At 43.9% G+C, this 21,864-nt stretch overlaps 1 protein-coding gene across 3 annotated transcripts; it reads right to left on the reverse strand.

The window, feature by feature from the left end:
* Window positions 1–1,824: 1,824 nt before the first annotated feature.
* Window positions 1,825–21,147, reverse strand: MEDAG (mesenteric estrogen dependent adipogenesis). 3 transcript variants are annotated; one of them, XM_079137011.1, is made up of 6 exons: window positions 15,327–16,050; window positions 15,053–15,219; window positions 9,188–9,297; window positions 6,321–6,433; window positions 5,223–5,508; window positions 1,825–3,100 (listed from the first exon to the last, which is right to left on the reverse strand). In XM_079137011.1, exons 2-6 carry the CDS (start codon window positions 15,178–15,180, stop codon window positions 2,976–2,978), a joined length of 762 nt encoding a protein of 253 aa, XP_078993137.1. In that variant the 5' UTR covers window positions 15,181–15,219; window positions 15,327–16,050; the 3' UTR covers window positions 1,825–2,975. The 3 variants fall into 3 exon arrangements, with proteins under 3 accessions (XP_078993137.1, XP_078993138.1, XP_078993136.1); XM_079137012.1 differs by lacking the exons at window positions 15,053–15,219; window positions 15,327–16,050 and adding an exon at window positions 20,316–21,147 and having other exon boundaries at window positions 5,461–5,508; XM_079137010.1 differs by lacking the exons at window positions 15,053–15,219; window positions 15,327–16,050 and adding an exon at window positions 20,316–21,043.
* Between the last annotated feature and the right edge of the window lie 717 nt (window positions 21,148–21,864).

The raw sequence follows: 21,864 nt of genomic DNA on the forward strand, positions 1-21,864 counted from the left end.
CACACACATTCTTTAGAATTCTTCATTAGGGCCATAACTTTGTTCTTTGAGGATAGATTGGATATTTAAAACAGTAAGAATACATTCAAGTTGAAAATTAAGGCAGGTGACCAAGTTGAGCCATGTTATCCCTTAGTCAGAAATCAGATTATTTCCATCAGTTAATGAGAAAAAAAAAACAACTCCTTCATTCTGTAAATAATTTCTCAACTTGTATCTTATTGGAATAAATCAATAACCTCCAAGGACACTGATAGCTTGTATAAATTAATCACTTGGGTAAATCAATCCATGTTTGTTTTAAACTAAATTTTGCAGTTACACTTCATTAATTTTATTGCCCAAACTGGATCACAGGTATCACAGGTGGATATTTTCCCTTTGGAACTTCTCTTATAGCACATATCTTATTGTTCTTATAAGCTTGTACCTCTGTGTGTGTGCTTGTTTATTTTGGTATTGGGGATTAAAAGCAGTGCCTCATGCATGCTAAGTATGTGCTCTACCACTAAGCTACACCCTTGCTCTCTTCTTTTAATAAAATTGGAAGCTCCTTGAAAGCAAGAATCAAGTTTAAGCTCCATTATACACCAGGATCACCTCAGTGCAAGGCACACTCATGATAGGCACTCAAGCATTTGTGTTGGATGAATGAAGGAACTGAACAAATGGACAAATTGCTTAGATCATAGTTGTGTGTCTTCATTTCTATATTGTTCTATGTAGTTGTGTGTTGCTATAACAGAATACCTCAGGCTAGGGAATTTCTAAAGGGAAGAGGTTGGTTTGGGTTCTGAAGTCCAAGAGCATGGTACCAGCATCTTCTAGAGTTCTGGTGAGGGTCTCCTGCTGGTGGGGTACTGCGGAGTACTGAGGTGGTCCCATTCACCAGATGGAAAGAGAGAGCAAGTTTGTTTGGGTTTCTCTTGGATTTATAAATCCACTAACGCAATTAAGAGGGCTCCATCATTATGAACTCCTCTAACCCTAATTACCTCCCCGCCCCCAAAAGGTCCATCTCCAAATACCATGAACCTTTGACTTTGGGGATTAAGTTTCAACATGAGTTTTAGTGAGGACAAACCATATCCAACATGGCATTGTCCTACAGATTTCTACTGATCTTAAACTGTTAGAACATACACATTGGGCCACATTTTTATGAGACTGCGGCCTCTTTTGACCAGGAAGATCTTTCCTAGACTTTTCATTAATTTTACATATTTCTCAATGTTATTTCTTTGTAATATTTGCTACTGAAATACAGTAAGTAGCACAGGACATATTTCCTTATAGGCAATCGGTATAACTTTGCTAAGTGAAAATTGAATGCATTTGGCTCAGAGTCAACTAAAACGACTTTAATGGTGAAAGAACCTTCCAGATCTTTAGTCTATTTCTGAGGCAATTGCTAATCATTTTTCTCAATTCAGCTACTTTATTAAAAAAAAAAAAAAAAAAAAAAAAAAAAAAAAAAAAACCTTTGTCAATTTTGTGAAGAGTTTCCATTTCCTTTGGGAAGCATTGAATACTTGATATTCACCTTAGATTTGTTTGCACTGGTAGAAAATTTATTTATTAATATTCTGCATTTTTTACTGAAATTAATAACAAATGCTTATCCTCTCCTGCTACTAAGAAGCATTTCCCTCTCATTTTCTGAACGATCAGTATCAGATATTCCTTTCTGCGAATACTTTGTAGTACTGTTCTTCAAAGACTCTTCTTGAGAAAGTGACTGTTAAAAACAATTCTTATTGTAACTTAATAAGTTATAAGGCAATTACACCACCTGCGAACCACAGGAATGATCACACACACAACTTTGGTCACAAATTTAATCACCTCGAGGTTGAATGCTAGGAAGTTTTAATTGTGCAAATGTACTACATAACATTTCAAATATAAATGGTAAAATCATCAGTAGTGTTATCAAAATGTATAATATAGGAACACTTTAGAAAAAGGATAGAAAAATGATATTCACAATCCATAAATCTCCCTCATTATAAGCAAATGTAGCAATCCATTCATGCAAGTTTTAATATGTAGGATATATATATTTTCTTTTTAAAGAATTCCATCATAGCTATGATATGAAAAATATATTGATATAAAATATAATATGGTAATTATATAGCTTTCTTCTATTTTTCTTTTCATGTTAGGATTGCAAAAAGCTTATTTTAAATGCCCAACTGACATAATGCGCTTTCAGTAAGGAGGATACTGCCATGTTCCTTATCCTTCCCCTTCACAGGTTGGTACCACACCACCTGGCCTCATTCTCCATGTGCCTCTTGTGAGGAGAAAGGTCAAGGGAGTTTCATTTCAGGTAGTGGGTGGCAGGGTCTCTGTCCTATCTACCTGGCCAGTCATCCAGCGAACCTTACCCTGAATGTTCCTCATAAGGTTTCACAGAGGCAGGATGAAACACATGCTTGCCTCCCAATGAAAGATGGTGTAGGCTTTTTGCCCACCAGGTCTGCAAGAGCAGAGCACTGTTAACCCCGTGTTTTCTGGGCATGGGGCTAAACAAGGGTGTCTCAAGCAGACAGCCAACCCTGAATTATGAAGCATCACAGGTTGACAACCAAGTCAGATGTCGCCCAGAGAGGTTTCCAGGAAAGTTCCCAAGGTGCCAGGGTACTGAGCAAAAGAGTCCAGGGTGGCAGTACCCTGAGGCTTCCTCTGGCCCTTTGCAGAAATGTTCAAGCAGAGCATATTTGTTCGATGCCAGAAGCCAGGGCCCTTCCATCCTGGTAACCATAGCCTGGAAGGAAGCCAGCTTCCCTGGGCCTGCCAGGGCATCACACCCAGGGAAATGGAAGAAAGGAGCCCTCCACAGAAGCCATGGAGGAGCCAGGAGTTGGCAAGGGGTGGAAGTGCCCACCTCCCACTTCCTCTCGTCCCCTCAACCTGCAATCTGGCACAGGCTTGCAGTGTAAGAGTGACAGCTAGAATGTTCAGTCCAATTAGATAAATTGGTTTGGTGTCTCTTCAGATTCCAGAACACTTGGAAATGGTAATTCTGCCAAAAGAGGCTCTGTCAGAGATGATCTGGGTGACAGACTGCAGTTAAAAACATCATCTATTGAGCCTAAAAAACAGTAAATAAGGCATTCATTATTACCAGCACTGCAAAAAAAAATTCATACAACATAACCATTTCAATAATTAATAGAGAATCCCGGCGTCCAAGGAAAAACTCAAAAGGCTAAACAGAAATGTGTTGTGTGTTGCTTTTTGCTATCGGGGGCATATGATTGTCACTTGCTTTCCTGCAGGCTGGAGATTTGCAGTGCACTTTATAGACTTTCTCACTTAATGGCAGAAATCTCACATTTGAGAAATAGATGTTCAGGCCAGAGGTCGTTTTGTTGTTGTTGTTGTCATTGTTGTTGCTGTTGTTGTTTGGGGTACCAGGGATTGAACTCAGGGGCACTCAGTCACTGACTCACATCCCTAGCCCTATTTTGTATTTTATTTAGAGACAGGGTCTCACTGAGTTGCTTAGCACCTCACTTTTGCTGAGGCTGACTTAAAACACACAATCCTCCTGCCTCAGCCTCCTGAGCTGCTGGGATTACAGGCATGTGCCACCCAGCCCTCAAGAGGTCAGTTTTTGAAGGGGATGAAGCTGAATTAGCAGCCTTGGGGACCTGGTGCTCTACCCAGGGGCTGGGAGCCAGGTTCAGTCTGCCTGCCAGGCCAGCAGGTACATGTAAGCTATGCCACCTCCTGTGCATGTGACAGCTTTCAGGAAGGACTGGTCAGGAGCTGAAGTGACCTCAGAGTAAACTTTCAGAGAACTGCTGCCAACTTCACATGCACTTTGGTGTCCCCAAGATGACAGTGGACACCCCAGGTGGGTTACGTGACAGAGGGGAGCCACAGTGAAACAGAAAGGCTACCCAGGCTGCTGTGGCCAGTGGGTGAGGTTGAGGGTGTCAGAGAAGGACTGGGCAAGAGTGATGCTGCCACAGGAGGACCAGTGAATCTTCCCTCTTAAGGGATCTGAGTAGGGTCCCCATGTGGCTGCAACAGAGCAGAGCACAAAGTTTCTGGGTGTCAAAGTTCCAGACAGAGGAAGTTAGAACAATATGGAGAGGGCAAGAGACAGAGAGGGAGCAGGTAGGGAGGAGAAAGACAGGTTCAGAGAAACACAGAGAACAGAGATGAAGAGACAGACAGACATTAACAGAGAAGTGGATGGACGGAAGAAAAAAGGGAGGAGGAAAGAGAGGGATCACTTCTAGGATAAGAAACAGCTGAGAATATGCATTTTTGCTAAACATTGGAAGAAAGCAACCAACATTAAATACAATTAATGAAGACTATTTCACATCTTGGCTTTGAGGACACTGAACGTTCATAGAGACTGTTGGTTTCCTGCAATTAACAACAGGAGTCCTGATTCAAGGAAGCTGCTCTCCAGCCCAGACTAGCATGAGGCAGAAAGAACGGGCTACACAAAAGACACACTCTGACAAGACGTGATCGGTGCCATCTGTGTGAGCCACATGGATATCAAAATCAAGAACCCACCATATGTCATTGCTGGTTTCTTAAAGGAAACCTTCTCAAGAGTTATTCTTTTTCTTTTGTGGTCTTACAAAATCTGGAGAACCCTTCCATATATTGTTAAAGATAGCTACCACGACCATCTAGACTTCCCTGACTGGCAGCTTAAGTGAACATTCTGTTGTCCAGAATATGCACAGAGGGAAAGCAGCATTCTTTTATAATGTTGAAAAACCAATTGAAGTGGGCATTAATAGTCATTTAAATTAATGATGATCTTTAAGATTATTTTATGGGTATGCTGCACAATGTAATTATTATGTCAGAAAACTTAAAGAAGCCTAAAAGGAAAAGTTATTCTCTCTCTCTCTCTCTCTCTCTCTCTCTCTCTCTCTCTCTCTCTCTCTCTCTCTCTCTCTCTTCTGTTTTTGGAGGCAGGGTCTCACTCTGTTGCCCAGCCTGGTCTCCAACTCCTGGACTCAAGAGACCCTCCCAGCCTCCCACATAGCTGGGGCTACAGGTGCATGCTAACCTGCCTGGCTTCTGGTTTTGGTGAGAGACATCTCTCAGTCCTTTCTGAAATAGGTGACATTATATTTCTGTTTAATTAATAAGTCTTGCCTCTTGCCCCTCTCCCAGTGTGTATTCTATCCTTTGATTTACCAGCTTTCACCTGTCCTTGGGAATTTTTAACATACCTCTGGAAGTTACACTGAATTTTCGGTCAGAGAAACTGCTCCTTCGGATTAAAGGTTCACTCATTTTTTCCAAAAATAACTTAATTGTCTCCTTCTTTTCTGGACTTGTACTTGACAAATTCAGGACTTTGCCATTCACTTTCACAGTGGAATTGCTGAGCCCAAACCAATAGAAGAAATCAAATAAGGCATCGGCTTTGAATTCATATGCAAAACTCAAATTTTCTCCATTAATCACCTCAGTCCCTGGAGGGAAAAAATTCTTCACTACCTCTTGAAAATCAAACTGAAAGACAGAAAAACATTTAGTTGACTTTGTGGACATAATTACCATGTTGACATTTCAGAATCAACAAAAACTACCCAGATATCCAAAATGTGACATTCTCTCTTTCATCATAACAGACACCTTTTAATAGTTGTGTTTATTTTTTTAAAAAATAGACCTTGCTTTTTTTCATCATAAGATTTTGAACCGCTTGGCCAAAATTACATGTATTAACATTCTGTGTCTTATAAGTTGACAGAAACTAAGCCTACTTTGGGGCTGGGACTGGGGCTGTAGCTCAGGGGGCAGAGCACTTGCCTAGCACATGTGAGGCCCTGGGTTCAATACTTAGCACTGCATAAAAAAATAAGCAAATAAAACAAAAGCATGCTGTTCATCTACAACTACTAAAAATTTTTTGAAAAAAATTATTGGTAGCAATAATGACATAGTAAAGAACAAAATAACTGCTTTCTGCAGTTGGAGTTACCTATGGTCTCAAAATAATAAATGGGAAATTCCAAAAAGATGATTTATAAGTTTTAAATATCTTGTATTACTATTATTATTTACTATTATTCTTTTACTATTATTATTTTATTATTAGTTGCTCTTAATCTCTTTCTGAACCTAATTTATAACTAAAATTCTGTCAGAGGTATGTACAGGACAGAACATAGTATATGTAAATGTCTGGCATTCTACCGGGTTCCAGGCATCCCTGTGAAGTCTGGAGTTTAGAGAAGGCTCTAGGGAGGCAGTTCTTGCTGGAAGTTCTCAGACCCCTTTCACGTGGTTGGGAGCCCTGGATTAGGTGGGTTAAATCTTACCTGAAGTCGGTAACTCTCTCCAATCACTGAGGAGATGACCATGTCCATCCCCTGTTCTATCTGTCTTCTTATCTTGGGGTGCCTTGTGTTCACGAGAAACGCATATGTCCTTTCTAGAAATCAGCAAGCAGAATTCAGAAGTCTATACTGGTGTTATAAACATGTTTCTCATGATTTACTAAAAGCATGGGCCCCCACCTTCTCTGGAGAATTTAGTCATGGACAACTTGCCCTCTCTGCTCCCTGAGACCCTTCCCAAAACACCTAGCTGGATTTCTAGAAATGTTCCAGAGAGTTCTACAGATTTGAAGGGAGCTCTGGGCTACTGCAGAAGCAGGCTAGTTAGGGAATCGATTGCCTCCAGGCTGCAGCTTGTCACTCATGTCTCAGAATCAAGAGTCCCACTCTATAATTATTGCAAATGAAAACCGTGCCCCACAACACTTCTCCAGCATGGGGAAAGAAAATGGTTCTCATGACCCAGCTTTGCTGCACTTTTAAACCAAACTTGGCTCTCATTTGCCCTGTCCCTGCCCCAACACCATCTCAAGTGAAACAAAGTATCTCTCTCAGTGTTTAAATAGTACCACATCTCTGTCCTGGAAGACACTTTTTCCTCCTGTTATTTTTTTTATTTTATCTTGTTTTGTGTTCTTAACCCCTTAAGTCCAATTCTATCCAATTTTGCATAATCCAAGCCAAGCATAGGTTGTTAACTTCTTAGGAAGTTTGGAATATGATCATCCAGCAACCTCTTACTTTTCCAATCCCCGAAATCAGACTCCATGACTTTAATTACTCAAGCACATGGCTGAGGGAGAAACAGAGATACCCAGGTCACATCTGTTTAAAGGCATGGACCAGCATTCACAAAATCTCCTAGTGATTTTGAGAACTAAGCATTAGGTATTGGCTTTGATATAGCTCAGGAACAACCCTGTGAGCGCCAATGACAAGTATTTGCATTCTCAAGGAATCTTCTTGCTTTTCCTACCTGTTTTCCTTCCTCCAAATTATTTTTTGAGTACTTCAGATATAAACAATCTTATCAAAGCTGGGTGAGCTCAGTAATCCCAGCAGCTCGGGAGGCTGAAGCATGATGATTGTGAGTTCAAAGCCAGCCTCTTCAACTTAGTGAGGCCCTAAGCAACTTAGCAAGACCCTGTCTCTAAATAAAATAAAATAAAAGGGGTGGGCATGTGGCTCAGTGGTTAAGAACCCCTGGGTTCAATCGCCAGTACCAAAAAAAAAAAAAAAAAAAAAAAAAAAAAAGATAAAAAATAAAAGCAAACTATTTAGTAATTAGTTGTATTTTATATAAATAAAAACAAGATCATTAGACTCATTAAAGATCCAGGGCTACCATATTCCCCAGTTGGGCCCGGTGAGCAGGATGTATACTACAAAACTGCAGGGGAGACCATTCACATTTACAAACAGGGCTATTTGTGTACTTATTATGCCAAAATTCTGGAAGACATTAGTAACTGTCTTAAGGAAATGGTGGCTTTTTAAATTTGCATATAAATGCAGTTTAGTATAGTGGCAGGGCTGACAAGTTCTCTCAATCACAATTTTCTAAACATGATCACCTTAAGTTTCTATCCTATAGAACTTCTTCCTTTGATCACTTTTCTCAAAATTAGCGAGGTTCCGTACTTCCTCCCACAATAGTCATCCTACAGCTGTGCACTCTCCGTCAGCCACCCCTCAAGGACCATTTCGCACCATCCTATACTTTCATTAAAATGTTAAATGGAGAGGTTGCTCATTCTTTCTTTAGATTCCTCCTGAGAGATCAATGCCGAAAGTGTACTTGACACAGCTGTGAATTATACTCCAAGAGAACTACTGGCTTTCTGGTCATCACCAAGCAAGAGATCACGCAGGGCTCAGATACCCAAACAAGCGCAGCTTGTTACGTGCATTCTGTTCTGGTCTCTCAGGCAGAGAGCGCGTCCTGACTGTGAATTATGACGTGAGCAGAGAGAAGTTCACCAGGCTGAATGAGCGTGAACGCTTGAGAAAGTCTATTTGAAATTTGTAGATCATTTCTTACTACCTTGGATTCATTTTAAGAATGATTTTTAGAAGCAGGTTGAAGAAATTCTACCCTTAACCACAGAACATTATTTCCATGAGTTTACCCATGTATTGCTGTGAGCAGGAAGAGAATGGAAAAATGGAGACATTTTCATATTGGAATTTGAGTTATAGAGCTGTTACCAGTTAATCTGATTTCTTGGAAGAAACAATGATGAGATGTGTCTAAACATGAAATTCTGTGTCTAAAATACAGAAACACGAAACATAAGGCCTACAACTGCTATTTATTTTACCTTAGTTTCCTTATCGATAAAATGGGGATGGTACATGTACTTTGTACATAGGATAAACCATGTACCCTGAGTCAATTTCAGTTTATACCTTTGTCCCAGAATTATTTCTATGACGACTTTCATGCTCAAAATGTCCCATTTGGATAATAAGACCTACAGGCCTATAGTACCAATAATTACATTAGAGTGTGCCTCGGAAAAACTGTTGGATAGGTAGTAGAGTATGTTATAGATCATCCTCATGGGTCCAGACTTAATGCAACCCTTGAAGTTTCAGAATGTCAGACCACTTCCTGCCTAGACAGGAAATAGGACAGAAGTTCAGAGACAGGAGGCTTCTGCCCTAGGATCATTTGAGGTTTGGTCCACGAGCTTGAGCGGTACTTCAGACTCTGGGCTCCTTACTGCTGGTTTTGTCATCAGCTGACATCTATCCTGCCTTCTTCTTGTCCCACTCCTCCCTCATCAGCCTGCATCAGACCACCGCCCAGCAAGACAGAACCAAACCAAAATCATTTATATACCTACCTTTTGAGGAGTCCTTTTTGGTTTGTACATTAACAAAGAACAGCATTGGTTTGCTCAATATAGTTTCCCTATAGTCTTTATAATCACAGTAGTTGGTCAGTTCCACATATCTATGAAAAAGCAGAGATAATTAGAATGTATTGTATTCTCCCACCTCAGTTAAAAAGAGAATATACTAGATATATGCCTGCCACAGCCACAGACCTTTTGAGGGAAGTGACCTTTCAGAGGTCACCATATTTTTGGACAGTATGAGTAAATCTTCTCCTGGTCAAGGCTGATTGGCTGAGGGTCCAGTGTGCAACCCAAGGTAGCCATGGTCCTTAGGGTGGTTTGGTATCAATGCTTGGTTTCCAAGGGAGCTTTTACCAGGTGATGACCAATTCAGTCAATCATTTGGGGCCAGAAACAGTTCATTTGAAGCTCTAAGAGTGCTCAGTCCCTCTGGATTGAGAATTAAACTCAGTAAGTAGAGCTGATGGGTCTTTTCCAGTAGAGTCACACTTTTTAACTGGTAGGTCTGGAATTCTCCTTTCCTTCTCTTTCCTACTTCCTCTCTCTAATCCCAAAATAGTCCCAGCCCACTCTATAGATGATACTCTCAACCAGCATTCATATGAACTATTACTAATTCACATTTTCTCAACCCTGAGGAAACATACAATTAAAAAATAAAACTACTGTTGGACTTTCTCCGATATCCTCATTAAATTTAGCTTCCTTGGTTTTAGTTCATTATTCCAGCCTAGAAAGATTTTTCTGAGCCTTGATTCTGTCATCTAACATGTTAGCTTTCTCTCCCTGCCCTACAAATTTTCCAAGCAGTCTTTCCATGTCTCTACCTACATTGCTAATAAATTTAAAAAAAAAAAAAAAGACCCAAGTGCAAATTAGCTTCCTTCAAGAAGATGGCTAATTTTCTAACTACGTCAAGCTTGGATGCTGCGTGAATGCAGACAGGCTGAATGGCAGCCGGCGGGCTGGGGGACGCCTTTGCCACAGTCCCTCTTAAACGCGGAGGTGGCTCTCCATTGACACAGCTGCGAGCCTCCGCCTGGAGTGAACGGGCTGCCTTTTGCTACACTGCACCGTGACTGCTTCTTACATCTAGTCGTGAGCAGACAGCTTCAGGCGTTTCTTTCCGACAGGTTGTCCTTCCAGCACCTTGACATGAAAATCACAGCCTTGGAAAGCCAAGGGCTGCCGCAGGGAGCTGTGGCCACACAGTCGTCTTGGCATTCCTCCTCTGTGCCCACTTCCCACAACCCCCACGGAGAGGCCAGCGTACAAGACAGCCACCAGGCGTGGGTCAAGAGCGCGCTGGAGAATATCCACCCTGAGGCAGAAAAGCACAGCTTCCGCTTGGCTGTCTCCCAGCTTGATTTCTTAGAAATCTGTGCCATTATCTTTTTGCTGGATTGTCAGACCTGATTTTGAGAGCTTGTAGAATGTAGCTCCTGATGCAGCCTCTGAAATGTTTCCTGCCTTCTATTTCGCTAAACTTTGAAAGTCGTCTCTGCCTCCTAACCCTTCAGCACTGGCAGTGGTTTGAGGGCTGGTCCTGGGGTTGGTGGGGGACCAAGAACTGGAATGTTCCAGAGCAGAAAAAGGGGTTCAGGTCTGTGATTGAGGAAGGAAAAGGGTGGGAATGGCGAAGGAGGCAGGGCCTAGGGCGTACCAAGGGAATAGATGGGTTAGGGTTAGGGTTGGAGTGTGGGCCAAGGTGCTCATAGTTCTTTCTTTGCCCATCCCCCATCCTCACCCTCATCTGGACAGAACATGAAAAGGAGGTGAGGAGGGAGTTTCTCAAAAGACCGTGGGGGTGGCAGCTGTGTTTTCTATCAGTTGGAAGAGAATCTCCCTGTCCGTGTTTGTCCATTGGACCAACCTCAAAGGGTCCTGTAGAAAAGCAGCAAAGAGAAGGAAGGGAAAAAAGAGCCATTGTCTTCTGGGTTTGTTCTCTCTCATTCATCCTTTCGCTCCCCAGTCCATCAAGGCCCTGGCGGGCCCGGTGCCAGGAGGCACTCACAGGGGCCTTGTTACCGCTGAGCAGCGCAGAGCCCAGGAAATGCGCAGGGCAGGGAGCCTCCTGGGCTCGCCCTTGTCCCTATTCAGCTGTCAGTGATCTGGCAAAGGGCAGCCAAGAGTGGCCTGGGAAGAGGGTGAGGAGAGGCAGCTGAGGCCTGTGGTGACAAAGGGAAGAAAGAGCAAAAGAGGGAAAGAAACACTTGTAGAGAGAGAAGAAAAGGACGAGTCCCATAGGCAATGTCAATATCACAAAGATAGGTGTGTGTGACTGGTGTGAAAGGCCCCACCCCACCTGTGATCCGCCCAAGGCAGGCTGCTCATTCTCCCGCCACCCATTCATCACGGAGTTGACAGTCACTGAAGCACCTTTACTACTGTGCACAAAGTGATTCCTCTATTCTTCAATATCCATAGTCCCATGGTCCTTCTGTAGGGCCAGCATGTAGTATCTGCACAGCGCACTCAGAAAATTGACAGTTTCTATTACTTTTCTGATGACCAAATGACAGTGCAATATTTCCCTTTGCTAATAAAATCGATTGACATCTGATTGGAGACACTGATGAATTTTGACCTCACTGGATTTTCTTCCAGTGAACCCACAGCTTAAAGGAAAACTACAAAAATCTCAGTGATCGTTGTTAGCCGGGTGTGGTGGTGCTTGCCTGTAATCCCAGCAGCTTGGGAAACTGAGGCAGGAGACTCTCGAGTTCAAAGTCAGCCTCAGTAACTTAGCGAGGCCCGTGGTAACTTAGTGAGACCCTGTCTGTAAATAAAATATTTTTAAAAAGACTGGGGATGTGACTCAGTGGTTAAGTACCCCTGGGTTCAATCCTTGGTACCAAAAAGAAAAGAAATTATCACTGTTGTAAGAATAATCAGTTTCCACCAGAATTCTGTGGAAGATGGATTTTTTTTTTAATGCTATAGGGCTCAACAAGTGATTTTTTTGATATGATCACAGAAAGCAGCCTCTCAATGATAATCACATATTGAGTTTAATGTATAATCTTTATAGGAATTATCCATTTTGGATTCTGATTTTAATAAAGTGCCTGAATAATAAAAGTACATGTGACATAATTTAATATTCTTTTGATGATTTGGAGGTACCTGAATAACTTAATGGCTATAAACCTCATCACAGAATATGTCAGTTATTTCTGTACCACAGATGTGTGAAACACTGCTTATCCCAGAGTCTGAGGCCATAATTTATAGACCAGAGATCATGGCAAGATCCTTGCCTCATAAACTTCTTATCTCTAACCAGGATGCAAATAAGAACTCCAGTAGGCCCTCCTTATCCTCCAGGACTCTCAGTGAATGCTTGAAACCTCAGATAGTACCAGATCCTACCCACAAGTACTGATCTTATAACCTAGAAGGCAACTTGGTGACTAACAGGTGGGTAGCATATACAGCATGGATACATGGGACAAAAGGATGATTCATATGCTGGGCACAGGAAGGAACAGACAGTGAGAGATTTCATCATGCTATTTAGAATGGGTGTCCAATTTAAAACTTATAAGGTGTTTTTGTTAAGCTTTCCATTTAATATTCTCTAACCACAGGCAACTAAAATCAAAGAAACCTAAACCACAAATTAGGGGGGACCTGTGTCCTTGGGCCAATAATAGATCCTCAGTAAACACTATGAGCATCTTTCATCCTGACCAACGTGGCTGGCTGTGTTCACTTGAGTTATCAGCCTGCCAGTTAGGGTCCAATTGTTAAATACCTTCAAATTCCAGTGAAATAAGTAAATGTGAGCATTCCTTTGAAATTCACTGTTACAAAGTTTGGATACCTAAATCACTAAAATACAAAAAGATCAGAGGATCTAGTTGTTAAGTCCTGCAGATATTCAAGTATCTGACATTTAATCACTGGTTTAAGATGAAACTTACTAGAGTACATTAGGGATTAGTTTTTTGATCTTTAATCATGAATATTTCTGAATTAGTAATGCAAATATCACCTCTGTGTATTGAATATTTATTATATTTGCTGAAGTTATCATTAGGGATGAAAATCAAACAGTTTAAGATAGACAGTTCCTTTAAACTCTCATTCTTCATTGCTTTTACCCCAGCACCAAAATGCTTCTAGGTTGAAACTTTCTAATCTGGTTTGAGTGCAAAGATTAGAAGGCAGGACAATGTCAGGGGAAGCAGAGTGATTCTAAATAAGACCTAATTCATGTCCTAACTCTCTGGCTATGTGACTCGGTCCCAGAGCCACAGCTCACTGTGACCTTGAGTGAGTTACTTGTCTGAACCTGCTCCCTCATCTGTCAAAGGGGCATAATAGTGCTTCCTTGCACGTGATGATTAAATGCATGTTGTGGAACACAGACTTGTGTCCTTGGGCCCTTAATAGATCCTCAGTAAACACTATGAGCATCTTTCATCCTGACCAACATGACTGGCTGTGTTCACTTGAGTTACCAGGGCTATGTTCACTTGAGTTACCAGGAAATGTGAACAAAATCAGTATCTGCAAGGTAAATGAGCAAGAATTTCTCCTTCCCGGCTCCAACTTCTTTCCTTGTCTTTTCAGTTTGAAAGGCTTGAGAAAGCAGCTTAAAGAGGTGACATCTAACAGCTAAGACCAAAAAAAGAGTACCATGTTTTGCTACTAGCAAATTAGGAGTGTCTGAAAGATCCACTGTTCTTTAAGATACCCACCTTCCAACTCCTTCAGATTTCACATCATCACTAGCATGGTCTGGAAAGTTGCCCTAAATGTCTTTTGGCTCTAATGGTTTATTGCTCAAAAAAAAAAAAAAAAAAAAAAAATAGGAATTCAAACCCATGGCCTCTACCCAAGGGGGTGGGCATATGTGTGTATTTTTTAAATAGATAAACATACAAGAAAACATCACATTTTACCAAATATATACATATATATGGTAACATATATACATATGTAAACATATATATGCATATTTATATATGTACATTGAATATATATAATTACTTGTCAATTAAAAATAAAAAAATAAAACTTCAGCTACCCCCCCCAAAAGTAAATATAGGGAACAGATATTTGCACCTCCACGTTCATAGCAGCATTATGCACAATAGCTAAAAGGTAGAAGCAACACAGTATCTACAACAGATGAATGGATAAACAAAATGTGGTATATACCTCCAATGAAAGGTTATTCTGCCTTAGAAAAGAAATGCTGACACATGCTACATCAATGAACCTTGAAGAAATTACACCAAGTGAAATACGCCAGTCACAAAGACATGTTGCATAATTCCACTCCTATTAGATACCTGGAATATTTGAATTCATAGAGGCAGAACGCAGAATGGAGGTCTCCAGGGGCTGGGGCGTGAGCCCAGGGAGCCGTAATTTGATGGGTACTGCATTTCAGAGTGGGAAGATCATGTTCTGGAGACGGATGGTGGTGATGGCTGCCCAGTGGTGTGACAGGACTTAATGACACTGAACTGCACACTTTAAAAACGGTCAAAATAGCAAACTTTGTGCAATGTACATTTTATCACAATTAAGATGAAGGTAAGACGAGAAGGAAAAAAGTATGAAAAGTGAAGCAGAGGAAACAGAGGAGTACGCACTGAAAAAGCTTTTGTGAAGGAGCCCCAGAAATCCATTGTAGTGTTCATAACCCTTTGTGGGGACACTAGGCAAGAATTTGCAGGGATAGTCTACTTTGGGGGGCAAGCTTCTGTTTTCAGTTTTTTGCTTCATCTCCTTCTGCAGAGGTTTACCCCCTAGACTCTCCAACAATTCCTTCTTTTTCACTTCCTTCCCTCCTCCTTCTGCCCCAATGGTAGTGAAACTAAGCAAAATTTCAACCTTATGACTATAAGACATCTGTGGCTTGAATCGAGGATGCGCATGCTCATTCTCTCACTGATGAAGCAGTTGTGGATGCTTAGCGCATAGAACACTTCACCAGGGCAGAACAACGTCCATTCGCGCATGCCCTCAGCATTTATGAGGCACCTGCTGGGTGTTGCGCTCTGGGGATCAAAGATGAGGAAAACAACAGTTTTACTTCTACCAGCCATATGTTTGATTGGGCAGATAAAATACACCATTTTGATATGAAATGATGAATGTATAAAACCTTGTTGCTCAAAGTGTGATCCTTGGACCAAAGACACCAGCATTGCTGGGAGCTTGTTGAAATGCAGAATCTGAGTACCTTCCAGTCAGAATCTATGTTTATCCAGATCCCCAGGAGACTTGCATGCTTATTTCAATCTTGAGAAACACCAGTCTATGACACAATTTCATTCAGAGACTTACAAACTGGTAAATCATTCAAATGTGCAAATGCTGAGAGATGTACAGTTCTCTGTATTCTGCGTCCAAGCTCCAATGGGTTGTGTCCTGGTTATTTAAATGCAAGGGAGCAAGGGGGAAAGACCTGGAGTGAGAGCCATTAATTAAGGTGAGACAGATGCTGGATGAGGGATTGTGCTGTTAGTCCAAACACACCATCAAGGTATGGGCCAGAGCAAGGGGGAGACAAGAACCCCAGGAGGAGTCACAGCTCAGCCAAGTCTTGGGGGCTTGGCTGCATCAAGAAGACAAGTAAGCTTTAGACAATGTCAAGGTGAACTGAGAGTAGGAAGTAGACCAGGGTGTGGCTGGAAATCAGAGCAAGGTTCCAGAGGAAGGAAGCCAGGAGAGGCAGCACAGCCTGTGGCTTCAGAACCCTCAGATCTGAGCATCATTCTGTGACCCCACAAGTTTAACCAACCTTATCGAGATCCATTTTCTTCACTTATGAAAACCAGCTAGCTAAAGGTACTCCACAAGGTGGCTAACAGATTGAATAACATGGACAAAACACTTGGACTATGGAGTTACTTAGTAAAAAAATAAAAACTAACCTCTGTCAAGTGGTCAGTATGTGCTGGTTACAGATTTTTTTCTAGCATGTAACCTATTTCAATTCCACAAACAACCCTAGAAAGTTGAGGGGATTATTATTCCCATTTAAAGCTGGGGAAACGGAGTCACACAGAGATTAAGAAAATCCCCCATGGTTGCTCAGCTGGTACAGTGCAGAACCTGTCACTCAACACTTGTCCACACGTCTTCTGGATTCTCCTTAAAATCACAGCTCAGGAAAAAAAAAACATCACAGCTCAGTACACAGATGGGTATCATTTCATCCGTGTCATGAGGTATCCTGGAAAGGGGATGCTGCCTGGGGCAGGTTTCCATATTTGAGACTCCAGGTGAGGGAGAGATTACAGGACAGGGCACCCACCTATCAGCCACACACAGAGCTGTGACAACAGGACCGGGCCAGCAGACAGAGCTGCACTTCCCTCTGTGAGGCAGAGGGGCGACTTCACCCAGCTCCAATCTGAGTGTGTTCTAGCCTTGGCTATGTCCCTACTTTACCCCATGAGCCCTGTTCCAGCTCTGCTGTACTCCGCCCAGGCAACTGCCCCAGGGCTGGGGACGGGGTTATGACCTTACCCATCTCCCCAACAGCCATTGGGCTGTGGGCAGCAGCAGGTTACATCTCTGCTCTTAAGAAGCATCCTTAAAACCTGAGCACTTACACCCTCTTTTAGGCTGATTACACGAAATGCACGCAGACTGATGGAATCCCAGTTATCTATTTGTGGGCTCTGGAAGTGTCAGAAGCTGCTGCAGGCTACAGGAAAGCAGAATTATTTCAGGTTGGTGGCAATTTGCTGAAAGCATAGCCTTTGCAGTTAGACAGTGTTACTTATAAGGCCTGGGTCTATGGCCCCCAGCATCTTACTTAGGTAAATTGTTCAACCTTGCTGAGTTCTAATGTTCCCATCTGTAAAAAATGGCTACCAAAATAGTGCTGACTTTGTAAACTTTTGTGGGATAATATCTGTGAAGTACTTTACACCCTTCCTGCTAACATCAAGTCGACGTTAGTAGCCACCATTATGATTCTTGCACTTATTTTGATTACCCAAGCCACCTCTTTCATGCCAGGGCACCAGCTGAAAGGGGCATGAGAGGGCCTCTCTGCCAGATGTGGCCATTACATGTCACTTACTCCATTACAGGAAAAAAGATAGGAAAGTACATGTGGGTGCATGCACACATGTGCATGTGCATGCTCACCAGAGAGAGTTAATGGTGATTTGGACTTTGAAGTATTGAATGAATAGCTCCTTGAATGAGCCTTGCATACATCTAGTGTTCTGCGCAGGCCTTTGTTATAACACGGGTGGAAAGGGAAAAAAATAACAATAAAGATCTTGCCAGAAATGCCACAAAGTAAGACAAATATGTTTAAAGCAGATTCTTCTCAAAGGAGCTCTAAAGCTCTTAGTGGCCACCACTAAATCATCCCACCACCCTAGGACTCCATGGTTTATTTAGCACATATGTATTTTTGAGTAAGTAGTAGAAAACAAACCTAAGTAAGTTTGCTCTTATTCTCAGAACAAGAGAATCATGTGACTATCAAGGGACATGCTCTCAGCCTTTTGGGGAAAGGACCTTGTGAAAGGTACAGCACACAGTTTGGAGGTCCTGAATTACACTATGGGCTTATTCCATACCAAGAATACAAATTAAATAGGGGGAAATCCTAATTAATCCTAGTTAATAGAGCTGGATTCTTAACCTGAATCCAGTATCTCATGAACTACCTGAATGGTTACAATATTGAGAATACATCTGAATTTCTGGGGAGAAGGTCTACATACAATTTTCAAAAGCCCTACGACCCAAAACGTTAAAGAACCAGTGCTTTGCCTTTCTCTATCCCTGGCAATCTAGGCGGCTGCTGTTGGTGAGAGGCCATCACACATCTGAGGCAGGACTGGGGTGGCCACAAAGAAGATGAAAAAGTCGCTGGAGTCCATGGACTCTAGGCTCATTATGACAAGCAGACTCTGAAGGACCAGACAAGGCAAAGTCAGGCTGAGCATCTTGGCCAATTACCCAGCCTCGAGAAAATGCAAAGTAGAGTGCTGTGCCCTCCCTGGACGCAGGTGCCCCTCACACCACCGAGGCAACGAGATGGAACTGGGCCCAGCATGTGGAGTAAGTACCCAGGCTGCCACTGACCCAGGTGATTCTGAGCTCTTTAGAAGCACGACTGAACAGACCAGTGAAAAGTAATCCTGCAGGTATTTTCATTAATAAAAGCTAGAGCTGGGGGGAAAAAAGGAGGTGGGAAGAAAAGTAGGGAGGGAGGGGAATAGGGAGAAGAGAAGGAGAGAGAGAAAGGCGGAGATTGTGTGTGTGCATGCTTCACAGCAATATTTTAAGGGAATACGTTCATGCAATCCACAAAGACTGCTGGGTACATTTTGCAGATCAGAAAAATAGCAACTTCAGATATCTTAATTTAGAAAGTAGGGGCAAAACCTCTTTCTCACCCTGCATATAATCGAGTCCTCCCACTCTCTCTCCGTTCAGATCAGATCACCTCCCAGTCATCCTTAAGGCGGCACACCCAGTTACAAAATCTCCTCCCCCACTGCCAGAGTGTTTCCCCCAAGGAAGACACATTGTTCTCACATTATTTTCAGAACCTCTTTGCTATTTCCCAGGGTGCAAAAGCCCTCACACAACTAACCAACCAGCTTATCCAGGGCAGAACAACTGGTGGAGTGTTTGTATCCCAGTCTGTGTCACTTGGTCCCTGTGGCCAGGTTGTTCATTCTAGCCTCTAAACTGCCCAGAGACCACTGCTGATTAGTTTTCTTTTATGTAAGAGGAATTCAAAGCAGACTTCAAAAACATTCGAAATTTGTAGCACGGTTTGCTAAGATCGGGGCAGTTGGTTCTTCCAAAGCCTTACCCTATGGCTTCAATTAATTACCTTCAATTAATTCTGCTCATCTTAAATTTTCATACCTTGTTCTCAAAAAACCATGTATCTTCTTCTGAAATCTTTGTAAATCTGATTTCTGACTCAGTTTCTCCCACTCTCCTTTGCTTATGGACTGGAATTTTCATTCTACTAAAAATGCAATTCTTGCTGGGGAATGATATTTCAGGCATTCAAAGCTCTCACTATCTTTGTTTGGAAAAGTAAGTTTGATTCTCCGACCCAAGCAGCTTTAAACAAGGCACTGTAATATGCCATTTTCTGTGTTTGCTCCTCTGGGATTCAACCCACCCACAGGGTCCCCAGCTCTCTTTTCCAGAGCAAAGGCATTATATTGAAGAGCTAGCAGGCTCAATCCTCTCTCAAACTGCAGACTGCAAGGGGCTCTTTGGAGCACTAAACCCTGCAGCATACATATAAGGGGGCTTTGCACAGGACCGCCCCTGGAGGCCTGAGACCCTGTAGAATCACATTTAAAATGTCCCCAGACCACCTCTAACACCACGATCAAAGCCTGCTTCAGATAGATGGCACACATTCCTGTTGGCTTCAGGTATGCTCAAGCACTTCAGTCACTTTGGCCACAAGAGTTGGGTATCCTGGGCACCTCCACTCAATTAAGACAGCAGGTCTGACCCAAACTCTGCACCAGACTCCAGGAAGCTAACTTGTTTCCTCAGAATCTATCTGCCCACTCAACAGCCCTGGAATGAACTTGCCCAGTCTTTGTTCCCTTCACCACCATGGTTGGTTGGTTAGTTGGTTAATGAAACCCTAACTTTGAACTATTGCGGGCTTCCCCACTGGGTCTTCTCACTGGATAAAGCTAGTAGTGCTTAGAATTGTTCATCTCCCCACCCCAAGATGAAAGCCAGGATGTGAGTCTCTGCACCGCGAACATCCCCTTCAGGGTGTGCCCCCAATCTGAGCTCATGTGACCCGGTTAAGGAACCGAAATGGAAAAAGCAATCATCAGTTATGTGCTTTGGGTGGGGACTCAGAGAGTCTGCAGCACCCCCATCCTGCCCTCCCCGACTCACTGGGCCTGGGTCCCTTCTGGGTTACTTGAAGCTGCAGTTGCAAAATATCTGTGCAAAGGACAGAAAAGCCAAGGCGGGGAGAGCTTGCAGGTCTGGGTGATGTGCAATGAGAACATCTAGAAGAAGCACAAAACGGGAAGGGTCCAGGCGGGAATGGGGGCAGACAGATAGCTGGGACTCGTAGCGACCACGACAGAGCAGAGCAGACGCGCGGCAAGCCACCCACCTCTTGATGTAGTTGCTGAGGCTGTAAAGCTGCCCGTCGAGTCGCACGAGGCCGTCGCAGAAGACATTGAAGCCCCCACGCGCGGTCGCGGGCTCCCCAGGCCCTGGCACCACGAGCTGGTCGCCACGCAGCTGGAAGGCGCCCGGCTGCAGGCGCAGCAGCTGCTCCAGAGGCAGCAGGGCCAGCTCGCAGTCGCACGTCCACAGGCTGCGCAGCTCCCCCGACGAGATGGAGGTCAGGCTCGGCCTGGCCGTAGGCTCGCACGCCGCCGCCGCCATGCGGGGTCAATCGGTGCTTCCTCGCCCGCTGGCGTCGCGGCCCCACCCCGCCCAGCCCGCACTTGACAGGCCCCAGAGAGGGCCCGCGACCTGCCTGCGTCCGCCTGCCCGCGTCCGGGCGCAGTGGCCGTCCCGGAACCCTTTGCCCGCCGGACCGCTGCCTCTCCCCAGCTGCCGCCCGCCGGCGCGCAAGCAGCGCTGCGGCACCTCCAGGAGAAAGCGGTCCCGCGCCGCGCGGCCCCTTTTATGGCCCTCGAGGCACCGCCGCGCCCCTCCCGGCCCGGGCACGACCCCAGACGCTGGGGGCCGGGTTATCGTCGCCTCATAACTTGGCACCTGCCTAGCCTGCTCGCAGCCAAGGTTTAGTCATCCCCCTCGGGTCAGCTACTCAACCCCGCGCTGGGTCCCGCCCTGCCTGGCGGACACTGCGGGGGGCTGGGGCTGGGGAGAGCTCTGGGTTGCCCTGGCCTGGGTGGGCGGCGGGGCGGCAGCACCCCCCCATTCCTAAGGCGCCACCCCTGTGGTACTAACTGGAGGGCGGCTCACAGCCTCAGCCCGCCTCTCACCTGGGACCCAGGGGCTGTCACAGAGCAGGACAGAGGCTTTGTCCCCATCCCATCCCTGCCCTAAGTTGGAATCAGCGTCCATCCTTGGCCTTTCAGCCTGTTTTCTGCCCTCCCACCTCCAGATCATGCTCTCCATTTTCTGTCTTTCAGCCTTTCCTGACTCTGGTTCCCTAAATTTCCTCCCACTAGGAAATTCCACGGACCATCTTGTCACTTTTCCATAAGGTCTGCGCAAATCTGCCATGAACTTCACTCCTTGCTTCTCTTGTTTCTACCCCGATGGCCCCCGACCACTGTGTGCCCCAGTATGGAGCTGGAAAGGCCCTGGCCCTCTTTCTCCTTCCCTGCCCCCCAGGAGTCTATGAACTCCTTGAGCTCCAGAATATGTTCATTTGTTCAATCAGTCTATAAATATTAGAGTGCTGGCTATGTGCTCATTATTCTCCTGAGTTATGAAAGAAGTAATATGCCACTCACTTTAATTAAACAAGTATTTCCAGAACATCTAATAGGGGATAGAGAATAGGCTAAATTCTGAGGAGACTAGAATGAGTAAACACAACCCCTGTCATTTCCTAACTTACAGTCTAATAGAGAGGCAGGCTCGCGTTCCAAGAGTTACATTGCACTAACTGAAAAATCTGTGCTTTGGATAAACATGGAAGATATAGGAATATAATCTAGCTCAATTCGGAGGCTTCCTAA

The sequence above is a fragment of the Sciurus vulgaris genome (assembly GCF_902686455.1).
Source record: "Sciurus vulgaris genome assembly, chromosome: 4".
Lineage (NCBI taxonomy): Eukaryota > Metazoa > Chordata > Mammalia > Rodentia > Sciuridae > Sciurus > Sciurus vulgaris.